The 27,748-nt window shown below is 37.5% G+C and overlaps 1 protein-coding gene across 5 annotated transcripts in view; it reads left to right on the top strand.

The window, feature by feature from the left end:
- Window positions 1–27,748, top strand: part of ZZEF1 (zinc finger ZZ-type and EF-hand domain containing 1) — a 75,816-nt gene that overhangs the window by 23,534 nt on the left and 24,534 nt on the right. For all 5 annotated transcript variants that reach the window (XR_010917970.1, XM_067537867.1, XM_067537866.1 and 2 more), the window contains 26 exons: window positions 730–830; window positions 1,209–1,378; window positions 2,529–2,662; window positions 3,643–3,713; window positions 4,062–4,176; window positions 4,874–5,033; window positions 6,000–6,121; window positions 6,211–6,333; window positions 7,697–7,863; window positions 8,535–8,616; window positions 9,270–9,471; window positions 11,226–11,374; window positions 11,698–11,938; window positions 13,681–13,760; window positions 14,728–14,821; window positions 15,305–15,821; window positions 16,524–16,688; window positions 18,136–18,255; window positions 18,867–19,028; window positions 19,739–19,868; window positions 20,159–20,297; window positions 21,243–21,408; window positions 21,993–22,252; window positions 23,585–23,757; window positions 24,343–24,514; window positions 27,073–27,209. Coding sequence is in view for 4 of the 5 variants with exons in the window: in XM_067537867.1 (XP_067393968.1) it covers window positions 730–830; window positions 1,209–1,378; window positions 2,529–2,662; window positions 3,643–3,713; window positions 4,062–4,176; window positions 4,874–5,033; window positions 6,000–6,121; window positions 6,211–6,333; window positions 7,697–7,863; window positions 8,535–8,616; window positions 9,270–9,471; window positions 11,226–11,374; window positions 11,698–11,938; window positions 13,681–13,760; window positions 14,728–14,821; window positions 15,305–15,821; window positions 16,524–16,688; window positions 18,136–18,255; window positions 18,867–19,028; window positions 19,739–19,868; window positions 20,159–20,297; window positions 21,243–21,408; window positions 21,993–22,252; window positions 23,585–23,757; window positions 24,343–24,514; window positions 27,073–27,209 (4,152 nt within the window). In the remaining variant the exon portion in view is untranslated. The remainder of the gene's footprint in view (window positions 1–729; window positions 831–1,208; window positions 1,379–2,528; window positions 2,663–3,642; window positions 3,714–4,061; window positions 4,177–4,873; window positions 5,034–5,999; window positions 6,122–6,210; window positions 6,334–7,696; window positions 7,864–8,534; window positions 8,617–9,269; window positions 9,472–11,225; window positions 11,375–11,697; window positions 11,939–13,680; window positions 13,761–14,727; window positions 14,822–15,304; window positions 15,822–16,523; window positions 16,689–18,135; window positions 18,256–18,866; window positions 19,029–19,738; window positions 19,869–20,158; window positions 20,298–21,242; window positions 21,409–21,992; window positions 22,253–23,584; window positions 23,758–24,342; window positions 24,515–27,072; window positions 27,210–27,748) is intronic.

Genomic DNA, 27,748 nt, shown 5'->3' with positions numbered 1-27,748 from the left:
TTGGGAAAAACTTCCTAACTGTCAGGGTGGTTAATCACTGGAATAAATTGCCGAAGGAGGTTGTGGAATCTCCATCATTAGAGATTTTTTAGAGCAGGTTAGATAAACACCAGTCAGGGGTGGTCTAGATGATGATTAATCCTGCCATGAGTGCAGGGGACTGGACTAGATGACCTCTCTATGATTCTATGTAGTGGCCAGAGAAGGAAGTTGTAACTACATTTAGTGGTGGTAATATGCAAATCATGGAACTTGAAGTGTTTGGAAAATGACTTTTAGTATACTATGATGCCTTGTAAGAGGGCTCTTAAAGTAAGTTAAGAATATGTCCTCTTTAATAAAACCGGAACTGAACTATGTATCCATATCTCACACATTGATAAGGTGCGTAGTGGATAAATACAACATATATAAATGTTCCTCTGCGTTTTTAAATAATCCAGCTGCATCTCTCAGAAGCACACAGGCTCATTAGAACAGGTACATAGACTAGAACTTGTTCTCCACTATTTTAATTATAGTTAGATTTGTGCGAAAGCTCGGATGTACAATAAGAAGTGAAAGTTGTTAGTCTGGCTCATGCTAATGAAAGCCTGACCATGTTGTCTCCTAAAGCTGCAGTAGCATTTCAAATGCAGCTTGATATTTCATTCATGCTCCATATGTTGCATGTTTACAAAACAAGTAAAAATGTTGTTGTGTTGAGTGAATTTTCTTTTCCTCTTTTAGGTTCAGCAGAAAGAGAGTGGATTAAAGTACAGATCATTCTTGGACTTCACGGGCCTTGACTTGCAGCTTTTCTGGAATTTTTACAATAAACTGCACCAAAAGTAGGGCCATCCTCTATCACAGAGTTAGCCATAAATATGTTTACCTAAAGTGCATTTAATTTAACTGACATTTTCTGCCATTAAGCTGCAGTAGACAATATTTTCTCTTCTGTTTTTTTTTTGTCATCTTTTTTTTTTTAAGCTATAACGTTACATAGATGCTTGTAACCTTTATGTTTCAGTACAATAAGTTTGATTCCTGTTTAAGTGTTACGGGTTGTTCTTTTTTGAGTTCTTACCTGTGTTTTCTTTACTCAGAGGATCTTTCATCTCATAGAGCAAATACAGTGACGCTTGCTTTAATATAGCAGTGTGTGCTGGAAGTGAGCTCGTGCTGTGAAGATTTTACTCCTGCTTGTGTTTTTGTTTTCCTTTTAGCCCTAGGGAAGAATGTCTCTTTGCCCAGACTGTGCTACTACAGCTTCTTCAAAGCTGCTTCTCTGTGCTTACTGGAGACAATAAAACTACTAAATCTCAGGAAGCTTCTCAAAGCAAAACACCTGGACAAACAGAAGCTGCACAAGAGCTCTACAGGCATTTGTGTGAAGGTGCGTTAATATTATACTGTCACTAACTTATTTAGTATTGTTTTGTTTTAAAGAAGGAGTTTTAAACTAGTGTGAACTTGTATTTTCCCAAACCCAAGCCAGCAGCTGTTTCAGATTGTTGTGCTTTATTGCTATTTTAGATCAATGGGTTTAGCTGAGAGCTCACTTCTGTGCTTTCTTGGAGTGTGTGATGAAGTGATTTTGCATCTATCCTGATAATATGTGGCCTGAAAGTGGTTGCAATGGCAAAGTATTTCATTGGAGCTGTACCTACTTGCACCTGTAGAGAATTTGGTCCTTTGACTTCAGTACTGAAATAAGTACAAGAATTAGATCTGCTTGTACTGAATATTTCTAACCACTCTACTGTGCTAGAATTGGTCCACTTGGTCTGGAAAGTACAGGTAAAATCCTGGTCCCATTGAAGTCAACGGGAATATTGTCATTGATTTCTCAGGAGCCAGGATTTTGCCCTATTTATTTAAGTACAATGTTTTCAATAACTAGCATATGTAGTAAGAAATTTATGAAAAACAAGAGAAAGATGAATGACTTGGCACTGAGTGTGGTACATTTTGAAACTTTTTCCCAAGTTTGACTGTTGTTCTTATAAATAAATAGAACATTGAGGGTCCTGAAGTGGATTTAGTCATTTGAATCAGAGATTTTCTCCTCACAAGATCTCTCTTGCTAGAATCAAAAAGCTTTCTCACGTGTTTCTTAAGGCTTGTCTACACAAACATTTAGTTCTCAGCAGGCTGGGTTGGAATCTAACCTTCACTAGCCTGCTGTGTGCTGTCCATGTGGACTCTGACGATGCACACTAGTAGTTCCTTCTGTGCCTCTGAGCCTACTCCCATATCGAAGTGGGATAGATTGAAGTGCAACAAGCAACTGTTAGTGCACGTCAACAGGGTCCATATGGATAGTTAATATGTGGCAAACTACTGCAATGCATATTTACATCCCAGCATGTTGCAAGCTCATCATCCGTTAAGACCAGTCCTTATGTGTATTTGTGGTGGGTTTTTTATGTACTTTGCAAAGGCGAGTGTCTTGGAAAAGAAATGAAATTTTATTGTGTATTAAAGGTATACACCTGGTTATTCATTTGAAATTGTAACATAGGTTTATTTGTTTTTATGAATAGTAGTGGACGTGAGTGATAGCAACTTGATACCCGTGACAACGCTAAAGCAGGAAGTTAAAAACACATTGCTCAATGGAGCAGCTATCTTTTTTCCAGATAGACAGACTAGACGGGAACAGCTCTTCACCATGATGGTAAACCATGCAATGAGAAATTATTGGTTTTGGTTTTGTTGGAATTATATTTTAAGGTATCTTATCTTAATGCAGAAAAGAAAATAGTTATCTGTATATCCCTCTCCTTTTCTCCACAAATCACTTCATTCCAAATACGGGAAGCCTTTCCATAAAGTGGTAGTTTGAATTTAGATCTGTCTTAAAATGTCAGCCTTTGAAGGAAGGCTCTTTTATACTCTGAAAAGAAACTGTAGAGAGGGAAACATGTCATTGTGAAGTTCCATATTAGTGGTTTTTTTTTTTTAGTGATTCTAGGTAGGCTCTGCTCAGTTTACAAATAAATCTTGTACATTTTGTTTTTGTTTTCCTTTTAGCCCTAGGGAAGAATGTCTCTTTTTATGTAGGAGGAAACTGAGGCATAGGAGGCAGTGACTTTACAAATGTTCTAGTGTCCAACTCTGTATGAGAACTTAAAGAATACTAATACAATATTTTTATATCCTGTGTTTACTTGATTTAGAACCTACTGGAAAATTAAAAGTAAAATATTTTAAGAGTCAGTAACTATTGCATGTGCATATGGATTTGTAGGATTTCTGTTGTGTGTTGGGATACTATGTTTATAGTATAAAAAATAGAATTTGGGTTAAGTACGGTAGCATTTATTTAGAAAAGACACAATTAGGAGATGCAAGGAAAAGTGATTTAAATGTAATTTAAAATCAAGATTTGCTTACTGGCTGAGAACTTAGATATCCAATTTCACTGGGGACTGAATTCTTTTTACAAATTTTTACAAACCAAGGATAAAACTCAGTAAATGGGTATTTTTTTATAATGAAAATGCAGACCAAATATCTATTGAAGTTGTGCAAATACTGATCCTTCTGTAGTTAGCAAAAGTTGGTTTTTTTTTTTTTTTTCCCCCCCTGGTCCTGTAATTTTTTTGCTATTACAAAAAAGCTTTTTTTAAAAGGTAAACCTCTTCCATTTCCTAGAAAAACATCACAGAACAAGAACATAAGCAGTCTGTGCATCTCACCTTCAGATCCCTGTGTATGTACTTCAGGTAAGGCTCCTTCAGTAAGAGAATAAAAAAATCTATACATCTTACTAATATTGACTGGCTCAAAAGGCAATAACTAAAGATTGCCCAAGGGTAAAAATAATTCATGAGACTGTTGTATATTGCCCAGAGTCTTTGGGCAGCACTGTTTTATCCTTGATCAACTTTTTCAAATTACTATTGTCCTTGGAAACAGTTGGTATTTGTTTTATCAATGTGGAGGCATTTTAAACATATTTTTATATCAATAATGATGTGGAAAAGATCTCTACAGATTGTTATCACAACAGGGCAACTGTATTTCAAACTTGCATCATAGACTTTACTGAGAAACAGCTTGTCTTTTTGCAGTGATCAGGATCCAGGTGGACTTCTATTGTTACCAGATAAGGATGTTTCTGAGGACTTTGACATCAACCAAGTGCTGTCAGTCATGGATACCCTACTGTTAGTGGCAGCGAGAGAGGTAGCTATCCTTTCAGATCGTCTATTTTCACTTCTCCTTTTCTATCTGCTTTTCTGCAGCAAATGGTATATTCTCAAGGGCATGATGCACATGAAGAGCCAGCAGCCAGTAGTTCATGGGAATAGTCACATGAGTAAAGTTATTCATGTATGCTTGTAGGATTGGGCCCTCACTAATTTAAATATTGTATGGTAAGCAGTAACAACATTTAATAGTGATAAATTAGGTAATGTTCAGAGTACGTTAGGTAGTTTTTCCATAGACTTCCATGGTAGCTGTCTTGAAGCTGTAAAAGAACTGAGCTAATTCAGCCAGATTGAAGGGTGGGAACCAGTCATGGTGCCACAGGCTTAAAGACCTGTGGTTGGAAAGATAAGGACTTTTTGCATATGAAAATCATTAGCCTATGTCATAGAATGTGTTGAAAGCCTCAGTTGATGACAACCCCAAATGTAGCTGAAACTACTTAGACATGTTTGCTGTTCATCTTACTGAGTTACTAAAACAGTTTTCAAATATCACTTGTTTATGAAGTTTTTTCAACCACTAGCAGTTCATACATGACTGGTCTCTTGCTTTTCATCTTTTTTGGGGGGGGACAAAATGGGGGGGAAGGAGGGTAATATAATCTTGTGGCATATTTCATGATCTCACTCCGCAGTGCATGGGATATCATTGTTGTATTATTGCTTTTCAGTGTGAAATGATGATGCTGGATGTTGCTCAGCAGGAGAGTGGCACAGTACTATCATCCTTATTCTGGTCTGTGCAGGGCAGCCTCCTTTCATGGTGCTACCTACAACTTAAGGGCAATGATAATACAGCCAAGAGTGTTGCTGTAAAGATTCTTAAAAATTGTAAGTTCCAGAGCGGAGTAAGTGCCTAATGTGTGGAATAATGCAGGACTTCAAAATATTATCTCAATAAGGCTGAGTTGCTTTACTGTTTGTTATATCTGGGAAGTCTGTAGAATCATAAGAAACTAATTAGGACCAAAAATTTCACTGGCTATCGGGCCTATGAAGAAACAAAATTTAGTTAGATTTCTTTGAGATTTTTTTCTTTAGTTGTCCCTTATTATGGCATCTTCCCTCCATCTTTCTCAAAAGTAATATCTCCCTGGCTCAGGCAGCATGTTATTTTGTTAGATCTGGGTAATCACAAGAAAAACTGAACTAATTTTGTCTGAAGTAAAATCTATTAATATAGGCGTTTCTAAGACACAGATTACCATAGCTTGCTTTGTCTCAACACAGCACCTCGAAGTTACTTGAATAGCTAATTGGGCCATAAATTTAGTGGTTGAGTGCTATTAAATTTGTACTTCATAGCCTTTGGGCCATTTCTAAATTCAAACCTGGATTATATTCTAGAATTTTATTTTTATAATTATGTATTCAGTCATTTTATTCATATCTAAATGTTCAGCTAAAAGTTGCTGGTCTTGCTCATAATTCATGTTTCAGTACTTAGTGTAACAATGATCCAGGAAATCAGCTGTTTACAGTAGGGTTATTGAAACAGCTGTTTTAACTCAAGGAGATGTAGTTTGATCATAATACTAGTTTCACTAGGAATTGTGTTTTTGGCATTGTCAGTGACAGAGTGTGCTGTTGATAGCAGTGGATATGAACATACTTTTTTGTAAATATCCCAACTGCTTTGTCTCTTTTGAATGCAAGTTCCTTTGGGTAGCAATGCTCTTTCTTTATTTTGCACATCGAGCCCACTAGAGGTGCTCAGTAAAAACACAGAACTCCCAACAGTGAATCCTCAAGTTGGCTAACTTGCTGTTACCTGATACATTTTCTCTTTCTTTTTAGATGTGGGCCAGTTCCTATCAAATATCAGGACAATTTTAGAATCACTTTTGTCCCAATACAGTGGCAAACACATAGTAGAAAAATTAAGTAACTCTGTCTTTGCCATGGCAACCCGCCAGCTGGTAGGTGAATGACTGGGATGTTGTACCATTCTCCTTTATTGTTAATATATGTATGAAGGTCTAGTAACTTTTAGGTATTTTTTTCCTAGGTGATCTTCTTGTTGGATTTCTGCACTTTAGACATTCCACACTGTACTCTACTTCAGGGTTTCAGTACCCTGATACAACTGCTGAAGAACCTTTGTAGTGAACCTGGAGAAAGTCTTACTAAGGTAGTCTAAGATAGATACATGTAGATACTTCACACCTCTGATTTCTGTAACTTTTTGAATTCTACTGCTCCTTTGCCCACCATCAGATGAGCTTCTGTCCCTTTAGGATCTCTGTAAAATGATTTTGAGCATTTTTACAGCAGAGAAGTCACATCTACAAGCCTACAACCAGGTTACATAAGAGAATTGTTCAGTACATACATCCCTAAAGGGACTGTGCATTCGTCATCACCTTATTTTAAAAAATCACATTTACTCGAGTAAAATGTGGTGTGGATCAAATGAAAATCCTATGGTCACTTAGTAACTGACCTAGGTTCTAACTGTGTGATAAAAATAAAATTGCTTTGTAGGTTGACTGTCATGTGAATTAATACTGTTAATTGCACCATAAATGTATAACAAAAGATAGGACCCTTGTCCTGGGAGCTTTCAGTTTAAAACATAGTTCTGTGTTTGGAAAGATTAGTGGGTTACATTGTTTTAAGGAGAGAGTGAACATTTTAATGGACACTGTAAAGTTGAAACAACATTGGGAATCTACTGCCAAGTATGTGGGGCTACATGATGAAATGCAGAGCCAAGAGTGGGAAATCTATCTGTTCTGGTTCTTCTACCGTACCAATCATTGTGGTATCTGAGTGTATAAAAGCAGATAACGGGAAGGAGTGGATTGTGAGGTATGTAGGTGAGGGACGTGAGAAGAAATAAGAGCAAAAATGTATTTAAGGGTGAAATTATGCTTTGTTCTGAAGGTGGGAACAAAGAGCTTGGATTTAGTTAAAAAAGCTGGTGAAAGTTTTGAGTGGTGATGCAATTGATATAGCAGCAGAGGAAGATTTTTTTTTTAGTGTCAGCATTTTGGGCACGCTGTCTTTGGAAGAAGTGACTGAGAGTGCAGAGATGAAATGATTCATAGTTAATCAAAATTAGCACGAGAGTTCTGTTTGTTTGAATAGATAGGAAAGGATGGGTATTGGAGGTGATAAAAAGAAGGGAAGATGAGAGGTTTAGTGAGAGCCTGAATATGGGGGTGGAGAGATGAGTAGATGATGGCTCTGAGGTTATGAACCTGCAAGATACATAGGACAGGGGAGAAGGATTGACAACAGGAAAACAATTCAAGAGGTAAAATAAAAAATTAATAAAATGCTAGTACATACTTCATAATCTGTTACTTGGCTTCATTCCTTATAATGATGTAACTACAGAGATAAGTGCTTACAGTATGTGTGTGTATATTCTGTGTATATGGCTACTGTAAACTATGCACTCAAATGTGAAATAATTTAGTGCTGTAATCCTTCTACTGAATGCTTTACATTTGTACTCTGTACACTGAAAGTTGTATTTAATTGTGCAGGTGGACAAGGAAAGCTGGCAGCAAGAACAACCAGTGGTGCTGCGAACATGGACAATGGAATCTCCTCACAACTATGAAAATAATTGCCATGAGGTCTCAGTCTTCCTTTGTCCTGGGGCAACTTACTTTGAGGTGGAGTTTGATGAAAAATGTGAAACAGAAAGGAGGTAACTTAACAGTGTGCCATCTCAGACTCCAGAAACTATTCACAAAGGGGCAAATCCTGACCCCTGTGTGCAGAGAACCCTCACGTACTCCAGCCGGGTGCCTTGTTTTAACTTCTCCCTTAGCATGCACACCCACCCTCTACTCTTCTTTGCACCACTGCTTAAAGTTTCTTGGTACAGCTGAGTTCCCATGTGAAAGGGTGCAGACACACTCCTGGCACAGGCACTGAGCGTCCTGACTGCTCCCTCAGGCAGTGGAACTATGATTTCCATTGATTGCTCTTGTACTAGCACTTGAAAAAACCCTCTGACTATCACATTGCATGTTCCCAGCTTTCACTTTACCCTACTTGAGCACAACTGTACCAAATTCAGTCCTTTCAGTAACTTACCTCTGTTTCTCTCTGGCTTGCCACTGAGAAATGCTTAACATCTGAACTTGATATTAAGGATCACAGAGTTCTGTTGTAGAAATGGCCATATATGTTGTATTGAAGTAATGAAGTGTTTATATAATCATCTAAAGCAGTAAATATGGCTCTGAAGGGAATGTCTCTATACTGCTGATAGGTCTCCATAGTGGGAGATGGTGGTTAGGGAAATCCCAAAGTAAACTTTCCCAAAAGTTTTAAAAATAAAAATGTGTAAGTAACGAGTTGCACTCTTTGCAGATATGATTACCTGGAGTTTACTGATGCCAGAGGTGCAAAAACTCGTTATGATACAAAGGTTGGCACTGAGAAGTGGCCCAAGGTGAGTGACTTTAAACTATTGTGCAAAATATACATATATTAATATTAGGAAGTCCTGGAACTCTGTGGTGCTTTAGCATCACAGATAAGAGGATCTGCAGAGCCCTTGTAATCTGGTAACTTCTAATGCTCAGAAGGGTGTGGGGAAATCTGCAGTTCCACAGTGGTGCAGATGAATAGAATGAATGACCCAGAAGACCCTTTCCAGTACTAATAGCTAATTAACTCACCACGAGCTAGCATATAGAAAATCATGTTTCACTGCAGTTAACATACAGTTGAAATTGTTCTCTGATCCCCTTGTATTTCATTAACTTTAAATAAATCTTGAGATGGCAAGTTGAATTCATTTATTACTTTCCTATAGCCATTCAGGTGCTGCTTCATAGCTAGTCCAATGTTATCCTTCTCTGTTATACTTTTTTTCAACATCAAAAGCTGAATTGTGAGCTGAAACTTTCAATTATTTTTTTAAATAGAAAGTTGAAACCTTAATTGCTGTGGGTTTTTAGTCGTGGGGGGGGAGGCTAGCACATATTACAGAGAAAACATGAGAATATTGAAAAACACAATTGTTGAAGGAAATTCATGACCCCGAAATGCCTTCTTGTCATCATGTACATTTGGCAAAATGACTGTTTTGTTGCTCTGTAGAAAGTGACCTTTAAGGCTGGCCCACGGCTGCAGTTTCTCTTTCACTCTGACAGCAGTAATAATGAGTGGGGCTACAAGTTCTCCATCACTGCTTATGGACTACCAGATGTCGCAGTTTCTTGGGGCATGGATTTACAGCTTCTTGTATCCGGGTTGATGGGGCGCTTGGCTTCTCGGAGTATGGCACTGAAATCCCAACTGGGTAAGCTGAATTAGTTTCTCTAGCAGTAATGCTTCCATGATGAGGATGAGGTATAAGAATCTAATGTTTTATATTCTTAAAAGGAATACAGATGGTTCCAGCCCGCCCATATTTGAAAACAGAAAGTCCACGAGGTTGCCCGTTACAGACCAAATTGATAGTGACCTAAATTTTTAACAATCTGATGACTTTTTAGTGGGCTATGTGCAGCAAGTTTGGCTGGTGCCCTATACTAACCCTTTAACCTTGTTTCTGGGAACATAACAAAGAACACCACCACTATTGGCACCCTTTGCAGTCTTAAGAGGCCAGGAGTGGAATGGATTTGGAGACCTAACTACTCTGACCCCTGGCGGTGGTCATGTTAAGTGTTGAAGCACATTGTGTGCGGGGAAGTTTTCATTGCCCTTGCATATGCTTTACTTTTTCGGTGGATTTCAAGAGGATTTTGTACTCCATATTTGTTTGGCAGCATTAAATTTCCATCAGAAAACTGAATAAGTAAGAGAAATCATACCACATAAGTTATACTGATTTCAAAATATTGTGTTTTGAACATTTGGAATTTCTTAAATCTAAAAGACACTTATTTCAGTTACTGTATTGGAGCACCGTATGTCAACATAATCTGTAGTTTATTTACTAGACCTCTGAACCATAATGCAAAATTCATTCTGCTGTTAACTTCTGCCTGTGTGTGTTTTAAGAGGTCAGCATGAAACATCATGAGTGTTTTTGCAGTGTAGAACCTGTCCATGTCCAGATTTCTGTTCTGCCTAATCTTCTCCTGAAGCTTTCAGTCAAAGCAAACAGCTTTCTGTTTGATTGTTTACTTGTATTCTGGTATCACCCACAATATATTAAGCACTCTACACACACCGGGAGATGCAATCCCTGTGGCAGGGAGCTTACTATTCAAGGCCTTGATGCTGTAGTCTCTTCTGCACATATTTTACTTCAGTCATATGATTAGTGAATGCAGTTGGGCTACTCACATAAGTAAAGTTAAGTACGTATGTGTTTGCAGGATATAGGCCTGTGAGGATAAGTATGCAAAGGGTTGGCCACAGGTACTACAGTCATATATGTATGTATATATGAATTAAGATTTTCAAAAACAGGAACCTAAAGTTAGGAACCTAAGTCTGTATTTAGATACATGCTTTATTTTTCAGAAGTGCCGGGTGTTATGTAGTTCTCATTGAGGTCAATGGGAGTTGGTCAGGACTTCAGAAGGTCAGGCAGATGCCTAGTTGTGGATGTAGAAACTTAAGTTTAGGGCTCCTGTTTTTGAAAACCTGGTCCTCAATGTTTACTTTTATATGCCTTTTGTTACATGCTATAGGTTATGGTATGTCAGTTAGGTGGCTGAAGTAACAGCCCTCTATCTGTAGCTTGTAAAGTACTTATCAATGAGTACTCAGATACCATGGTCATGAATACAGCCTACATGTTTAAATGTAGAGCCTTTTATAACTGTAACATGCTGTTGCCTTGTAGTGGTTAATCTGGATTAATGTCAGCAGTTTTATAGTTGTAAAACTGTACAGGAGTGGTGTGATGCCTGTCTGCTGGATATATGGCTCTAAAACATGGGTACCATCAGTCTAAGACATTTTTTTGTTCAATGTTCATCTCCTTTTTTTCCCTTGTGTGGCTGGTGTTTAAAATTACGCATTCTTTGCAGTTCTATAAAATTGAACAAAAATATTTAAGACTAACATAAATACATGTCTGTCTTGCTGTTTTTGCAGAGCTAGGTACTGAAGCAGAGTTGCCTCCTTCAAAAGTAACATCAGTTCTTAATTCTCCTTTATGGAAACCTGTCTTCAAGCATCAGATGTGTCCTGAGGCGACTTTGGAAGCAAATGAACCCAGTCAAGTGAACCAAGATAAAAAAGAGGTATTTTAGGCCCCTGTTTCTGCTTTATGGGCATGAAAACACCCTGCACGAGAATTGGTTTTATTCAGGCTTCATGAGCTGACACTCCCCTAAGTGTACTCTACTGTGCTGACATTGCCATCTCATGGGCTGTTTGTTTAAATAATTGTTTAATAAATTAATTAATTTAATTATTGAAGGAGAGATTTTTGTTCTGTGCCCTTTGTTAACTTGTGTTTTTGACTGTAATGTCTTTCTGAGTTGTGGGTTGTTTAATTATATTAAATGAGTTGCAAGCATTTTTCAACTGATATATTAAGAAAATGTTTTAATACTCTTTCCAGATTAAGAACTCTCATGCCGATGACTGCCGTAATTTTCTTCTCGACTTTGCAAAATCAGATCCTTCCCAGGATTTCTGTGGGCAATATTCTGAACTTTTCAAAGGACTTATACAGGCATGTAAAAAACAGGCCCCAAAGACAGATATAGTTGCTGGTTCCACTGTTGATCAAGCTGTGAACTCCACATTTGCTGCTTTGGTGTATCTCACTCCAGATTTATATGGGAAGCTACAAAAATATGGTAACTCTTATATTAGTGAATATATCAATAATGAGGGCTGATACTTTGTAAGAAGTCATATTATAATTCAGTTGAAAAACATATTTAGTATAAAAAAATATTCAGTAGGTTGTGTGTGTCATCCTATATAAAGAAAAATATCACCATGCTGCACTCACCAACTAGGCAGACTTTATCACAATAGATTGTAATAAGATTATAATGCTTTTTAGTGATTTTTTTCATCATCACAGCTCTTTACAAAGATTAGCTAATCATCACAAATCCTCTGTTAAGTAGGATAGGCAAATAAGGTTACCTCATTTTAAAGATGAGTAAACCAGGCCAGAGATGTTGTGATTTGACCAAGCCCACAAGGGACTTTGGTTTTTTAACTGGGATTGTAATTCAGAAGCATTTGTCTACCACCATTCATGCCACTAAAAGACACCCCTCTCTAATTAAATGATTTCCAACTCTCATTAAATGTTTCCTAAAGAGGAAGGAATAAAGTATTTACATAATGGTACTATTTGGGGAGGACATGCAAATTAACCCACTAAATATCGCTGGATATCTATAAGATGCCTCTGTTACCTATTTTCTGTATTACTGCATTTGAAGAAGAGAGCTGAAGTCTCTCGAAAGCTTATGCCTGCAAATATTAAATTTGTTAGTCTTTAAAGTGCCACAGAACTCTCGTTGTTTCCACTAAATATTGTTATGCTATGGAAACCCACTCTTTTTTTTTGTTTGTTTTTTTAAAAAAGTTTAGTGTTCTGCTCCTAACTCATGCAATTGGCTCTCCATATTGCAACTTGTACCTTTCCAGTGAGAGTGTTGTCAACTTTTCTTTCTAATGTGCAGTACACTATTTCTATGTCTCAACACGCTACCTGAAATAAGTTTTGATTTGTTGAATAAAGAAGTGCTATTTGGACTTTTAGGGTCTGATTCTGAGGGGTGCTGAGCACCTGCAACTCCCATTAAAGTCCTGGGAATAGCCTCTAGTTGTCCTGCCTGTAAACTTGCAGGACAAGAATGTAAAAATTGATGCTAATTGTACATATTTTAAGGTCACATGTGGTCCCAAATCTTGTGAAATACCTAGGCATGGGGCTGTCAGTGTGAGTATTTAGGTTTATCTCACTTTCCATGTTTTTACGTCAAACCCTGAACACCATCTTTCTTTCCCTGGAGACAGATGAGGTATGGTGACACAGTTACAATTAGCATCTGTAAAAATTGGCCTGTCTTTCTACAATGAAGGTCCTGGCTTCCTGATTCTTTGTCAGTTTCATTAAAGAGTTATGAAAACCATACCTCTCCAGGAATCCATGTAATAAAGCAGTACAAAAAAATCTGTGCAACTTAATACTATTGTAAATTACTGATCAGCAGCTATTCTAACAGCAGGTTGCAGAATGGTGAGGTTTGGGTGTAAGGGGAGGTTTGTTCTAACTTGTCCGTGGCTACAGGTATCAGTTTTGGGAATAAAATAGAAGAATCATTCATTATTCAACTTTGCAAATGGGTCTGCTCTCAGGGTATAGTAGATGGGTTTTAATGCATACCAGCCTTCATAGTACATTTGTAAGAACAATAGGGAACAAAACAATTTGCTGCCAGGCATTGACTTAACAGGTAGATGACGAGGTCTATCACAGTCTTTTGCAGTTACCTTATTTTATTTTAAATCCTTGAGTGATGTGAAACCGAAGCAGTGAATAAAAGGACTTTCTTCTTTCTTTTTGTTTTCACAGTCAACAGTGGAGGCAAGGTGCCTCTGAATGAGGAGTTTGCACAAGTATATTCCCTGGCTGATGGGATAAGAATATGGATGGTAAGGTTACTCAGGATGATTATTTCTATTGGGGTTTTTTTCTTTCACATATATTTTTGCTCCTGAGCCCCAATGTGGGGTCTGCATCACTGAACTTTGAAGTGGCATTGTAAAAATGGTTTTGTGGGGGGTCTGTTTTTATTATCTCAATGATTGTAGAACAAATTTGTTCAGTTTAGAAGTTAAAATGTTTTTCCTGACCATCAGCCCTGCAAAGTCAACTTTGACCTTAGAAGTCCAGCTTAGGCCTTTCTTTTCATGCATCATTACCAGTAGTTAAAGATTTTATGAGCCAAATTCTTCGGTAGGTTTTTCAATGAGGGTGCAGAGGTAGAATTTTTCCCTGCAATTGGAATTCTATTGATTATAGTATCTTAGAAATGTTAGAATGGAAGGGACCTCAAGAAGTCATCAAGTTCAGCCTATTGTGTTGAGGCAGGACCAAATAAACTTAAACCATCCATGACAGGTGTTCGTCTAACCTATTCTTAAAAACCTCAGTGACAGGGACTCCTCTCACATAGCTCTTTTGTCTCTGCTGTGCTAATAGGAGAGGGAAGACTATTAAATCATTATTTTTTTTGTCATTCAAACCACCAGCTGTAGTTTAAGATATGCACAGGGGTCAGATCTCTCCGTTGAAAAGGTGCTACCTGCACATAGATACAGTACTTTTATCCGATTGAACGCTTGTTGTGCAAAACATGTCTCCAAGAGAACTTAGCTTAGCTTTCTTTTGGCTAGAAAGTCAAGCTTTGCAGTAGATTTCACTAGGTTGGGTAGCGAGAGGTTCTAGACCATTAAATAAGTAGTCCCAGTCCTGTATTGGAAACTTGATGTGTTTTTAAGAATCTCAGGAGTGGACTAATGAGATTCTCTAATTGTGGTGCAGTTTTCATGTTGTCATGTCATCTGGATAGGCAGGATTTCACATTTTTAATTATTTTAATTAACATCCTGTCTGCAGTTAGAAATGAAGCAGAAGTTCCTGATGGGTAAAGGAAATGATACAGCGGAGAAACAGAAAGTAGAAACAAGTGAAGTGAACCCAGAAATCCTTGGTAAGTGTCGTTCCAGATGACCTAGCTTAACTTCTTTATGTAGCTCTTCTCATTTTTTGTGCTCCAGGAAATTAATTCGCAATTTGGGCTCTCTTATGTTTAAAACTTTGTGGACTAGGTTAAATTAGCTGATGAGATGAGCACTATCTCCAGAGACTTTTCCTAAAAAGTGAGAGAACAACCAGTGCACAGGATCATCTTACTGATCATTGAACTGTCACTTTAAAAACTTATTTGTAATGACACTTTACATGTTGCATGTTTTGTATGGTTGGTGTGAATATTTTGAATAGGCACTTAATGGTGTGAAATCTAGAATCTCACAATCAAGGAGCAAAAAATTATTTAAGATTAGGTAACCAACCTAGGATTTTCTGGCCAGAAGACAAAAAATTAAGAGCCAATTTCTACTTAACAGGTGCTAGACAGTATTTGATCTGGTCATTCTAGTAACTTGCCTTTTTTTCAATTTTAATACTGCAGCAAAACACTGTATTCAGAAAAGCTTTTTGTTGTTGAAATTTTTGCCTGTCAGAACAAAGGCAAAAGATCTTGCTTCTGATAACTGGGATGCTCCAGAGGTAGAGGATGGCCAACTGTACCATGATAATAAACGTCAAAGGACTAGTTCTATCGTAGAAGCAGATTTTCAAGCAGCAAACTCCTTGTCTTCGACTGAAGTAACTCATCCTGCTTCTGCAGAAAAGGGTCCAGGGGTAAACTCTGACAGAAAGATTAAGCAAGTTGCAGATTCACCCCAGACAGAGGTGGCCTCTGCCTCTCAAAGTAAGCCCCTTGAAAATACAGTTTCACAGCAAGAGGACACAGCATCTCCTCCCTCCACTCCAACTCGCAAACCTCCATTCAGCCGTGGAAGACTAAGGCTGCTATCTTTTAGATCAATGGAAGAGCCTAAATCAGTGCCCACTGTGAAGGAGAAATATCCCATACTGAAAAATATATTAGACTTTATTAAGGATCAATCACTTTCCCATGAAAGGTGAGTAAACTTGAAAATGAGATAGTTCATTGTATTTATGGTTGAGTGACTTCAGAGCTTTTCAATGAAATAAATCATATTTTGATCTTACTTTAGTAACATTTCTCTAATTTCGGGTACTGAAAAACAGTCCATTATATTTTGATATCAAGGCATCAAAGTTGAGATCCATAACTCATCTTAGGCTCCCAAAGAAACTTCAGCATGATGAATAGTGGTTACAATTCCCCTACTGCCTTTATGTTGCATTTTGTCATGCTTCACCAGATCTGCTTGCAAGGTGTTGCTTCCTGTCTGTGCTTGAGTGGGAGAAAGAACTGCCTCCAGAATTCACAACTGTCTAACATTGTTAGTGGGTCTTAGAGAACAGATCGAGAACAGTTAGAGAAGGGATCTTTAAAGGACCAATCTGCAAATTTTAACTGGAGGAGATTCATCCAGAACTAGCCCAAGGTTTAGAGGTTGGAACAGGGAGTTTGGAATCCTGGGTTCTATTCCTGGCTCTTAGTAACCTTGCGACTTCGGGTAAAATATTTGTAAATAAATCATTATTGTTATTACCAAGGTGTTTAGGGCAATACACAGTACAGTTGATCATTTAGGTGCCAACTCGTCAAACTTGTTTAACTTACCAAGTGTTGATTGCATTACACGATACTGACGTTTTTTGAAGTCGTCATTGGGAGTTTGTGTTTTTCCTAGCGTTTTAAAGGTCCTTGCTTTGAGAAAAGCCCAAGCCCAAAGTATCCTAGAAGTGCTGAAGACAATCCGCCAGTGCCTACACTCTCTTGGACAGCCGCACTGTTTCCATCCACCCTGTGTACTCTTTCTCTTGGAACTTCTGGCCTGCCAGAAAGATTTTACAAAGTAAGTATTTTTCTTGCAAATTGCAGTTAATGCTATTCTGTATAACATAACTGCATGCCCTGACTCAATACTGATTACAAAGGGTGAAAATATTATGAGAAGTGATGGCCTTCTGAATACAGATACAAGAGCAAGTGCATATATGGTGCTGAGATTAATATTAAAGTTTGTGTGCACATTTTCTATGCTGCATTTTGAAAGTTTAAATTTTCGAAGTGGAACTTCGAGATTTAGATGCAGTGTTGTTATTTATGCCAACAGGAGTCAGCAGCTTAACCACAGCACATAGCTTTGAAAATGTTTCCAGTTATCTAAATGTATCACAGCGCAAACAAAAAATGAGACTAGAAAATCTTCAAACATTCACACCGTACAGCTTTCTGTCTATTATTTCACTTTAAACTGTTGCCTAAATAGATCTGTTGATCTTTTTCCTTAGATAAGAATTAAAGCGGGAGCTAGGTTAGCTGGGTTAGCTTAATTTTAGTTGCTCTGTCAGCAGTACTTGCTTGAGGGAGTTCTTTTCCCTTTTGTGACTTTCCTCCATAAATTATTGTATTCGCTAATCTGCAGATAGATACTTAGTTGTGGAACTAGCTTCCTGTGGCAGTGTCCCACTGCTAGAGTTTTACCAACTCCCGGGGAGTGGAGTAAGGCACATGTTTTTAGTCATACAGTTTCTTCTCCATGAATATTGATAATCTTAGATTTCATTGGGGGGTGATACATGCAAGAAGCAGTTAAGCCTGTCTATTAGGGAACTGTTTAACTGATTTGCATGTATCCATCACATAAGCATTTGTGCACATTTTACAAATCAAATGCAACGTTACACTGGAGTTAATGTAACCTGTACTTATTTATAAATGTGCAGCATGCCAGTCTTCATTACTGCATATGCACATAGAAAACTGCATCAGTACACACACATGCCTGTTACAACCCCGTTTTCCTTAATTGGGATTTGAAAAGATAAATTATTTTAAATATGGCTGATAGATATTCAACATAACTCTTAAAAGGTGGTGATTGCAATGTTAGTTTACGTAGTTTCTAAATCTGATTGCCTGTGATTGCTGCCCAAATGAAGTTCTCATTATACAGTGCTGTCTAAGATCTGTTATCTGCTTTCTTGGTCTGTTTTCTTAAGTTTTTTGCTGAGAGTATGTCGGACTTTCATGGCCTGTTGGTCAAATTTTTGAGTCACCTTGATACTTTTGTCAGTTCCATAGGAACAATCTGCATTTGGTGTTCTGTTATGTGCCTCGCTTCTAATTTCTTTTGGGAATACTGCATCATCTGTTTTGTGGTTTTTAAAACTGAGCTAAAGTCCTCTTCCTTTTTGATGCTTGTTTTTATTAATTTGCTACTTGTATTTACACAAAGTGTACTATGTAAAATAAAGTGGTAGATTCTAAATCTGCTAAACTGATTCTTTAACTTTTAGTTATTTTGGACACTTGGAAGGTTGTGGTGCTGAGCTGCACAAAGAAATTCGAGAATCCTACTATCAGCTTGTTCTCTTTTTGGTCAGTGCCATGAAGGAATTTAGCAGCGTTAATGACAGGTATGGAACATAGTCATCTTTGTACTCCTCACACCTTCCCTACTATTATTAGTTGCTCATGTTGTCTTTGTATCAAATTAGGGTGTAAATTCTGATGGTGGTGAGACTTTCTTTCCTCTGTTGGTATGCTGCCTGACATGATGGGCTATAATTATGATTGGGGCCTTGGGTGCTACTGTAATATAGAAAGTCACTCTTTACTTTATTTTGCGAATTAGTAAGGACAAGGATAACATTCAACAATAGTGGATCACTTTGTTCATTTATTTTGACAAATGTAATTTTTACTCTTTGCTATGCTTCAAAGTGTATACTATAATAGTAAATGTACTGTAGTATATTTGGCAAGAATAACAAAGCATTAGGGACAGGAGACAACACCACAGCGCACTCTGCTGTTAAAACTGCTTAGTGAGACAATCAACTTTTTGGTTAGAACTAATGGAATTTTGAAAGCTTGTGGGTTAGCAAAGTTAAGGTTCTATTGTTCATTTAATTTAACACCCAATAACTTCTTATAACTTCAGTCATAAATACTTTATTTTTTCCCCAAAAATCATACTTCTTCAGCTTCAGATTAAAAGTTGTCATGGTCTTCCCAATTTGTTTAGATCATTGCTCCCTGCCTTATCCTGTGTGCAGACATCCCTCCTTCACCTCTTGGATATGAGCTGGGAACCAAGTGATCTTTCCTTCTTTATTGATATACAGTTACCTCTTCTCCTTATGACTATGTCACAAGAAAACATAAGTATTCATGACAGTGTGATTTGGTAAGTCAGGAAGACTATAATTTTCATATAAAACTAAGTGTTTTCATAAAGGTTTTGGCAAGAATGAGCTCTGAACTTTGGAATAAGCAGTAAAGACACTGAAGACAAAGTGAGATAATTTTCAAAAGCATCTAAGTCCTATTTTCAAAATATCCTAAATCATTTAGGCTCCTAAATCCCATTGTCGTAAGTGCTTTTGAAAAGTTTATAGAGATGTAAAGAACAATTTTTGCACTAGCAGCAGAAATTTGTTTTAGACTATTTCCAAGCAGTATCATACTGCTGGTAAATTACCAGCCAGATAGTCATCAACTTACTTCTTTTGAATGAGTATCACATCTGCATGGCTTACAGTGTGTTCATTTTAGCATTACCCTTTTGCCTTTGGCAAGTTTGTTCTAGAAGGAAATAACCTTCATTTTTCTATAGTCTATCACAGTTCTATCAACAACAGTTCTGTGATCTAGGATTTCCAGGTGATCTGCATTCTCCCTGTGTGGTTTAAAAAAAAAAAAAAAAAAAAATTCATACCTTCTTTGTGGGGGAAGAAGGTCTCTGCAGTATTGTGGTACTTTAGTTTTTAGGTGAATTACATGATCTTGTCTTATCAGCACATTGTTTCTGAATTTTAGTTTTTAAACTAAACTACCCCAAAGTGTATTATTAGGAAGTCTGTTTGCATTCAAACTTTAATTTTGAGCTTTTTTTAGTCAGTGGAGTGAAGAAGATGAAATTGCAGACTACAAGCAAAACTCTGAGTGGATGGATGAATGTCAGGATGTAATGTTTGAGGCCTGGTATGAAAAGATAGCCCAAGCTGACCCAGAGAAGCAGAGAAAGGTGACTTCATGATATGTTTGTTTTATTTTTTTCATGCTCTTTGCTTGTTTGAGGAAGGGGTTAAACGGGAGATTTTTCAAAGGCACAAAGAGCGGCAGCAAGCTCCCACTGACTTTCTGTGAGTTGGGCACCAAACTCTCCATTGTGCCTTTGAAAATCTCCCTTGAAATGCACACACTGATACCTCATCATGCTTTCTTGGCAGGCGGGAACATTGTTTTGTGTCTAGAAAGGGCTTTCTCAAAACCAAGAAAGTTCAACATATCAATTGTGTCCGTTTATTGTTCCAGATGCACATGTTTGTTGCTCGTTACAGTGACCTATTGAATGTGGACATATCATGTGATGGTTGTGATGAGATTGCACCATGGCATCGCTACCGCTGTTTGCAGTGCAATGATATGGATTTATGTAGAACTTGCTTCCTAGGTAAGAATCTTGTCAGAAAATAGTTCTGGAACCAAAATAGTGTCTGTCCAGATTGTACATTAGAAAGTTCCTATGAGAAATGGGAAGTTTCCAAAAGAAAGATCTTTCCCTTTGCTCAAGATCTTAACACTTCTAATTCTGCCAGTTTTTTTTCTAATCTGACTGTCACTTGCCTAAATTTTCAATATATATCTGACTTATGTGCTTTTTTTTAACATAAGTAGAACTAAAGGAGTGACTTTGAATTCACAAGTGCTTGTAGGATTCAAACTTACCAGTGTCATCTGAACTTGAATTTGGCATGGAATTCTGAACATAAAATTTCTCCTTTACGTCTTTTCTCCTTCCTTTTATCTTTGATTTTTGTCTCCTAAACAAAAACGTAACCATATTGGGTTAGTGTGGATTTCTTTTGGAATTAACTCAGTCAGTTATATTGGAACCAGTCATATTGCAATATCTTATGGAAGGTTCATGCTGAGCCGAAAAAAAGACTATAGCTGATGAGTGACCCTGATTATTCAGTTCATAAAGCAAAACATGCTTTAGATCCTATGGTAAGGCTAATTTATATAGTAAAATAAGTTTCTCTAATGTGGAATATCTGATCACTTGCGGCAGCTTGCACATACCTTTGCAACTCCTAGACTCTGGTTTTGTCCCCTATCTGCTAGCAGAACTTTGGTGTTCAGAGCTTATAAATTAATTGTTAGCTTCTATCTATTACCTAATGCTGCTTGTAGATCAAGTTTCCTGCTCAGAGAGAGACAGAGAGTTCTCTAGTCAATATGTGTACTCATCTCATCTATAACCATAAAAGAACTGAAAAATAACAAAAAAAGCATATACTGAAATTACATTATGAAAAGAATAGGATGATACAGATACTGCACTTAAAGGTCATTGCAGATGCAAACTTTTTTTTTTTTTTTTAATTCTATATAGGTGGAGTTAAACCTAAAGGTCATGAGGATGACCATGAAATGGTTAACATGGAATATGCCTGTGATCATTGCCAAGGGGTTATTATAGGTCGCCGAATGAACTGCAATGTGTGTGATGACTTTGATCTTTGCTATGGGTGTTATTCTGCAAAGAAATACTCTGACAGGTATTGGTATGCGATCCCATACTCACCAGCTTTGTGGTCAAGAACAGCAGGAATTAGCACCTCCTACAGACAGTCACTCTAATGTCACTCCCTGGGAGCAAGGGTCTAGCACCAGAACATCTAATTGCCATCCTTTGGAGAAAAGTGGCAAATGTTCAGTAACAGGTTTCTGTTCTAAATCCGACCCCAAACTTCAAAGTAACTTTGTTACAAATCTTTCTTATCTTGTAGTCATAAAAACTGTTCTCCACCCAGAAGTATTAGAAGATTGATAAGATAGAGTGGATGAACATGAAAAACACTCCTTACACATATGGATGTTTATTTTCTAATTACCCCACCACTCCAGGATTGCTATCCAAGTTTTTCACATAAACTTGATTTGCAGAGCTGGAATTCTAGGGGCAGATCTGCAAGTAGTATAAATCATCAGAGCTTCATTGAGCCCAATGGAGTTCTGACAGTTTACGCCATGTAAGATCTGCAGTTTGGAATTTTGAAACATGCTTTCTATTCTTCCTTCTTTTTCAGAAAGAAAACTTGCATTTAAACTAAAGTTCTAAACTGTAAATACTTTCTTTCAGTCACCTTCCCACTCACAGCATCACAATATATCCGATGGTGACCACTCGAATCAGTGACCGACAGAGACTCATCCAGCCTTATATCCACAACTATTCTTGGCTGCTGTTTGCTGCCTTGACTCTCTACTGTGCAGACGTGGCAAGTGGGGATGAAGGAGGAAAGATACTTGATTCACAGGTTCTCAGTCGTGCCAGAGTTCTGCAACATCAATGTATTCAGCTCATTGGAGACTGCCTGATGAAAGCACAGCATGGAAAAGGTGACACAGATCCTCTTTTTTGAAACAATAGTTGTTAGAATGTCCCTGGTGCAAAGCCTCTGATTAGTCACTTTGCAGTTTTCCAAGGAAAGAAAAGTCTAGCTTAATATCAGAGGGAAGATACTTTGCATTTCACTAATAGTACAGAGAATGTTTTATAACTGATCATTTAGAAATCAGATATTAATAGATTAACAATATTCTCAGTGATAATGGAGAATGCGATGGAAGAGCAGAAGGCTTAAAAAAATTAGAGTAATATACTGGGGACAACTTCTCATAAATTTTCAGTTTAGAAAGACACACTATCCCTATTACATGCCATAACGAGAACAAAGATGGCTGTATCCTGGTTCTGGTATGGATCCAGTTATCTTGGTTACAAAAGCCCTGAGGAAGGAAAAAAATTGACATCGTGAAAAGTTTCTTGACGCGCACTATTTGACAGATTCTTTTAATCTTTTCCATGATGTGAAATAAGGTGCTGTGGAAACAGACCCATTGACTTCACTGAGATCTTGCAGAATAAGGTCTACTCAGTGTAACATAGGGTGGAGGAATATGGCTCTGTATAAAATGTTTGAAAGTAAAAGGTTTTCTTTAAAACTTGGAGGAAGCTTGTTCTTTCATACAGGTCTAATTTATAAAGTGTAAAAAAGCCGGAAATGGCTGAGAAAGTGAATATCAGTGATGAGTGAACCTGGTGATGTTCTAAAGAATAAGAACTCTCAACCATGCTTGTAGCTGGTTCTGGCCACTTCAGTGTGACAATCCTGGAATCTTATTATGTAGTTTAACATATCTGGGTCTATTGCTAGCAGCCACCATATTGCTGAAAACTGTTACCAGCAAAACAAGTATCACAACTCTTTTATAACAGTGTCCATCGTGCATTTGATTATTGATTAACATGTGGCAATTTACTATTTTAAATATTTAAACAGCCTAGTAGATGACAAGTAAATTAGATATTTTTAGAAGTCATTCAATGTTAATAACCCAGAGTGCTGATAGGTATCTAAGACATTTGTTTTCTTTTTAAATATTATTTTATCCTGATAGTGTCCCTCTGATATAGAAAATGCCGCCTCCGCCGTCTAATCAAACAAGAAATGCACTCAGTTTAATTATATTGTTTCATTAAAAAACGAACATGGTGGAAAACACCTTTCTGGACAAATTTAGCTCAGTATTGAGATTTGAGAGGGAAATGATTGAGCAAAGGGTTTGCAGTTCCTTGTTTATAGACTCCTATTAAGCTTTTTGGTTGTTAAAGGCCCCGTGTCTTAGTATCCAATTCTTAAATAGATTTTTGCAATCTTTTTTCTTCAGGTTTAAAAACTTTAGCTCTCCTCTGCATGTTGCCAGAAGGTGAATCTTTCTCAGAGAATGAGACCACTTCTGTCAGCCCTCCATCAGGTGGTGTTATAGAGGGCCTTGTTGGTAATAAAGCAGTCAAGGGAACTAATAAAAAGCCAAGGACAGGCCCTTTTGTGAATTATAATGTAAGTATTGATTTTTTATGAAATTCCAAAACACAATTCAATTGTTTCCCATTCTTGTATGATCCTCAGCAGTGATAAACATTTCCATTTTGTTTCACTGATGAGGGGTACAGTAAGTGAACTGGCACGTTACAACTTTCTCACTGGGTCAACTCACATTTCTAAAGGTGACTTTGAGTCCTCAAAGCTGTGTGTGAGAAGGACAGAACAGCAGTTACCCTCTGAATGGGCCGTACGCGCCTAAATTAGTTTTTGTGGATGAAAGGAAACAGTGCCCTTTCCCAGCCTTATAATTCTGTTGCAACTAGATTTCATAGGCTAAGTAGTTTCCCACTTAAGATAAACTTATTTATGGATGTAACATTATATATAAACCTAGAAAAAATGTATAATTTTCATTTTGTATTTGGAAACTTGAGTCTTGAATATAGCATGAAATATTATATCGGTAAAAGATTTTTATAATGTAAAATCACTTTTTTTGCCAAGTGACAATCATTGACTCAATTTCTGTCTGTGGCTTTAACACAATGAATTAAATTGTTCTTTAATCTCTTTGGTACATTTATTTTGTTTTATTTTTAGGGAAAAGGAGACGTTTGTGATGAAATTCAGTCTTCTGTAGATAAACAAGAAAAACAAGGAAGCCAAAGCAATCAATCTAATGCTCCTTTATCAGAAAAAGATGTTTTGAGACAGGATTCAGAGACACAGGCTCTTAATTCTGCAGATGATAGCACATCTTCATGTCTTCCAGGTAAGAGGTTTGTCATTTCATCCAACATACACACGCTCCACATATATACAAAGCTGTATTTTTGTGTCCTCCTTATCCTGTACATTTATAAATAGATTCAGTTTAAGTAAACAATCTGCTGCATCAAGACCTGCTAATCTTATTTTTTGGAATACCCATATACATAGAGTATTTTACCTGAATTTCAATTTGCACCGATTGCCACATAGTGGTAGGTTTGAAAGATCAACCTGAATTGCGTATCTTATGTGATTTCTGTAAAGTGTATCTCTACATACAAATTATAGTGTTATTTGCTCTAATACATTGCAAAGATTAAACCTAGTTCCTTGCTTAGCTAATTTAGGCCAGGCATTTCAAACCCATTTCTCCAGATTACTGAAGTGAATATTTTCAGTGTAATCACTATCTGCTTGCTGTGTATTAATTGCAGAGATGATTTTAAACCTTTTTCTCTTCCTTCCCCTTTTTGTATTCTTCATTTTCATTTTTCCACTATTTTAAAGTCCATTCCTTCCCCTTGTATTCTCTTGAAAATGCATGTCAAAAACTGCTGTGCCTATGATCTTGTTTCTTCTTAAATTTTTAGTAAAAAATTAGAGGTTTTGTAGAGATGACTTTATTGATTTAAGGTATGTAATCTACAAAGTACTGCTTACATTTTTTTAAAAGCTAATTTGTGGTCAGTACAATATGAAGTAATGGTTTAAATCACCCTTGCATAATATGATTCATTTAGACATATCTTTGAATGTATTTAAACAAGATTTAAAATCCTGTGTACACAGTGTTATCTGTGTGTGTCTGTTCTCACAAGGGAATGAAGACTCTCAGTACAAGCCAAAGCTTTCATGATATCAGAGTTTTGTTTTTCCTCCCTAAACCAGAAATGAAGGGTTTCCTAGAATATATAGAGGCAATTCTCAAAGGAGAAAGAAAACTGATTTAACAATAACTGTAGTTGCAATTACCTCTGCAAATCCACATTTCTCACTCCTTTTGGATTTCTGTTGAAATCTTTGCATTAGTGAAAAGGAAATGAGGGCAGCTGTGGAATCAAGTCTGCTAATAGATGACAAATTGGGAGACACCCATGTCATGAATCCACAGGCTTGGTGCTACAACCCCAGCTTTTCAATAGTCTCTTGGAGGAATCTCTTCAGTGTGGCAAACCCCCAAGGAGTCACACTCCATCCTTCAGGGTAGGCCCTGCAGCCTCCTTGCCTCCCCAACTCTAGCCTCTGGGTTCCAGTACTGTGCGCTCTGCCCAGCAAGTCCAACTGAGGTAAACACCTGTAGAGATTTGTACGCTCTTCAGGAATGTACCTCAACAGGTGTTTGCAGTGACACCCCAGCAACGTTTTCAGAACAGAGTTGGATTTATTAGTCAACTGGAACACACCATTGGAAATCCTTGGGTTAACAGATATAAAAGATAAAGCGTAGTCCATTCTGGTCAGGATTGAGTAGTTAATTAACCATGCTGTAGTGAACTTCATGTCATCCTCTGTCTCTTTCTGACCTCCTTAGTCAGTCCCAGGAGAGAGCAGCCAGCCTCCTCCAGAAACCAGTTCTTTATCCCCTGCTGGTCACCTTTGTCCTTTGTTCTCCAGGCAAGGCTATATGGAGTTCACAAACCGTGCTGAATGGCAGAGAAAATCTTCCTCTGGGTTGTTGGTTGCTAAGTGTCAATGTGTTCTGGTACTTGGGGCTTTTCATTGTTCTAGGGTTTTTCATTGATATGGATCGGCCTCGGTAAATTCTTATAGTGACCCATTCAGTCTGCTCAGGTAGCTAGAATGCACGCATGTCTGTGTTTCTCCTTTGTCCCTTGGTCTGCCCTGAAAGCAGTCTTAATCCTATTTCCCTCACCGGGTAGCAGTGCACAGTATAGGGGGAAACAGAAGTACACAGAGGATACATAAAAATACTTCAGAAAAATCCTGCTTCATCACAACCCATGCTTTAAAACTAGAGCTTTTTGATTTAATCTGTCTTTTCCAGCTATACTCACCCACTCATTTCAAATGAGACATAGTTGTAGTAGCCAGTATTCTTGTGAACCCATGAAGTGGGAACTTAAATGTTTTTTTACAGTATTTAAAAGCTAGGATTCCACCCATTCAGATTGTATATACAGCAGTGGTTCTGAGACATAAAGGCTTCTGAAATGAGGTTGGTAAAGTTGGAAGGGGAAATACACAGTATGATAATCAGAATGATAGGACTTTAAAGTCTGTCTCATGAGCCAGCTTACTAGCTATAGGGCTTGTCAACACGGTGCATTAATACAGTATTGTTTGAAATGGGACTATGTTAATACACACTAGGGAACTTTTAGTGCATGCCAGCAGGGTCCACGCAGACCAGATAGTGCATGACATGCTAGTATGGTCTAGAATTTACAATCTGCTGATGAGCATTAACACACGGTGTAGACAAGCCCATCATCTTTATATGTGTCTATTTATACTTAATATTTTAGAGGTTAAATATTTAGTTTTCATTTATGTTCTACAGTTTTACGATTTTTAAATTCACATTTATTTAAATCACAGATGCTGAAAATTCAGAAGATTCATCCCAAAAGCAGGCGGAGAAGGCTTTAACACCTAGCAGGGAGCAAGTCTTTGCCGAATGCTCTCAGAAAAGGATTCTAGGCTTGCTGGCAGCTATGTTGCCGCCTTTCAAATCTGTAAGAATGAAGTACACCCCCCTCCACCCGTAGCCCCCAGTAAACTAGTTGATTTGTAACACTGTGATGAGAAAAATGGGGAAAATTTAAGCTGGAACAAGTGATGTAATGGGAGAAGGAGAGGCTGGGAAAGTGTGGGAAAGGAAGAGCTACTTTAGTTCCTCCTTTTTGCTAGCTTGTGTCGAAATGTTAATATTGAAATGTTTTATTACATTGTTAATTAACCACAAACCATCAGGTAAAGTTCAGATTTTTTTTTAATTTTGTCTAACTTTAAAGCAGCCCAACTAAACTTGGTGTTGACGTTTTTGCTCTGGGCTTATGCACCCTCCCACCCCCCAATCCCATTTTATGGAAAAAGTGTTTCCAATATAAAACAAACATAACTAAAAGCAGTTTGAAAAGGCCACAGGCCCTCTTCCCCCATCCCATTAACACTTTACAAGGGTCACAGGAGCACTTCCCCCAGTTCTTCTTGTCCCTATTGATTTGCACCAGTGTGTAGACTTATCACTATGCAGTTAATTTGTGTGTCTATT

This window comes from Emydura macquarii, unplaced genomic scaffold, assembly GCF_026122565.2.
Source record: "Emydura macquarii macquarii isolate MOO-44397 ecotype Brisbane River unplaced genomic scaffold, CSIRO-AGI_Emac_v2 contig_450, whole genome shotgun sequence".
NCBI classification, from domain to species: Eukaryota; Metazoa; Chordata; order Testudines; family Chelidae; genus Emydura; species Emydura macquarii.
This window is presented reverse-complemented; position numbering and strand designations above follow the sequence as displayed.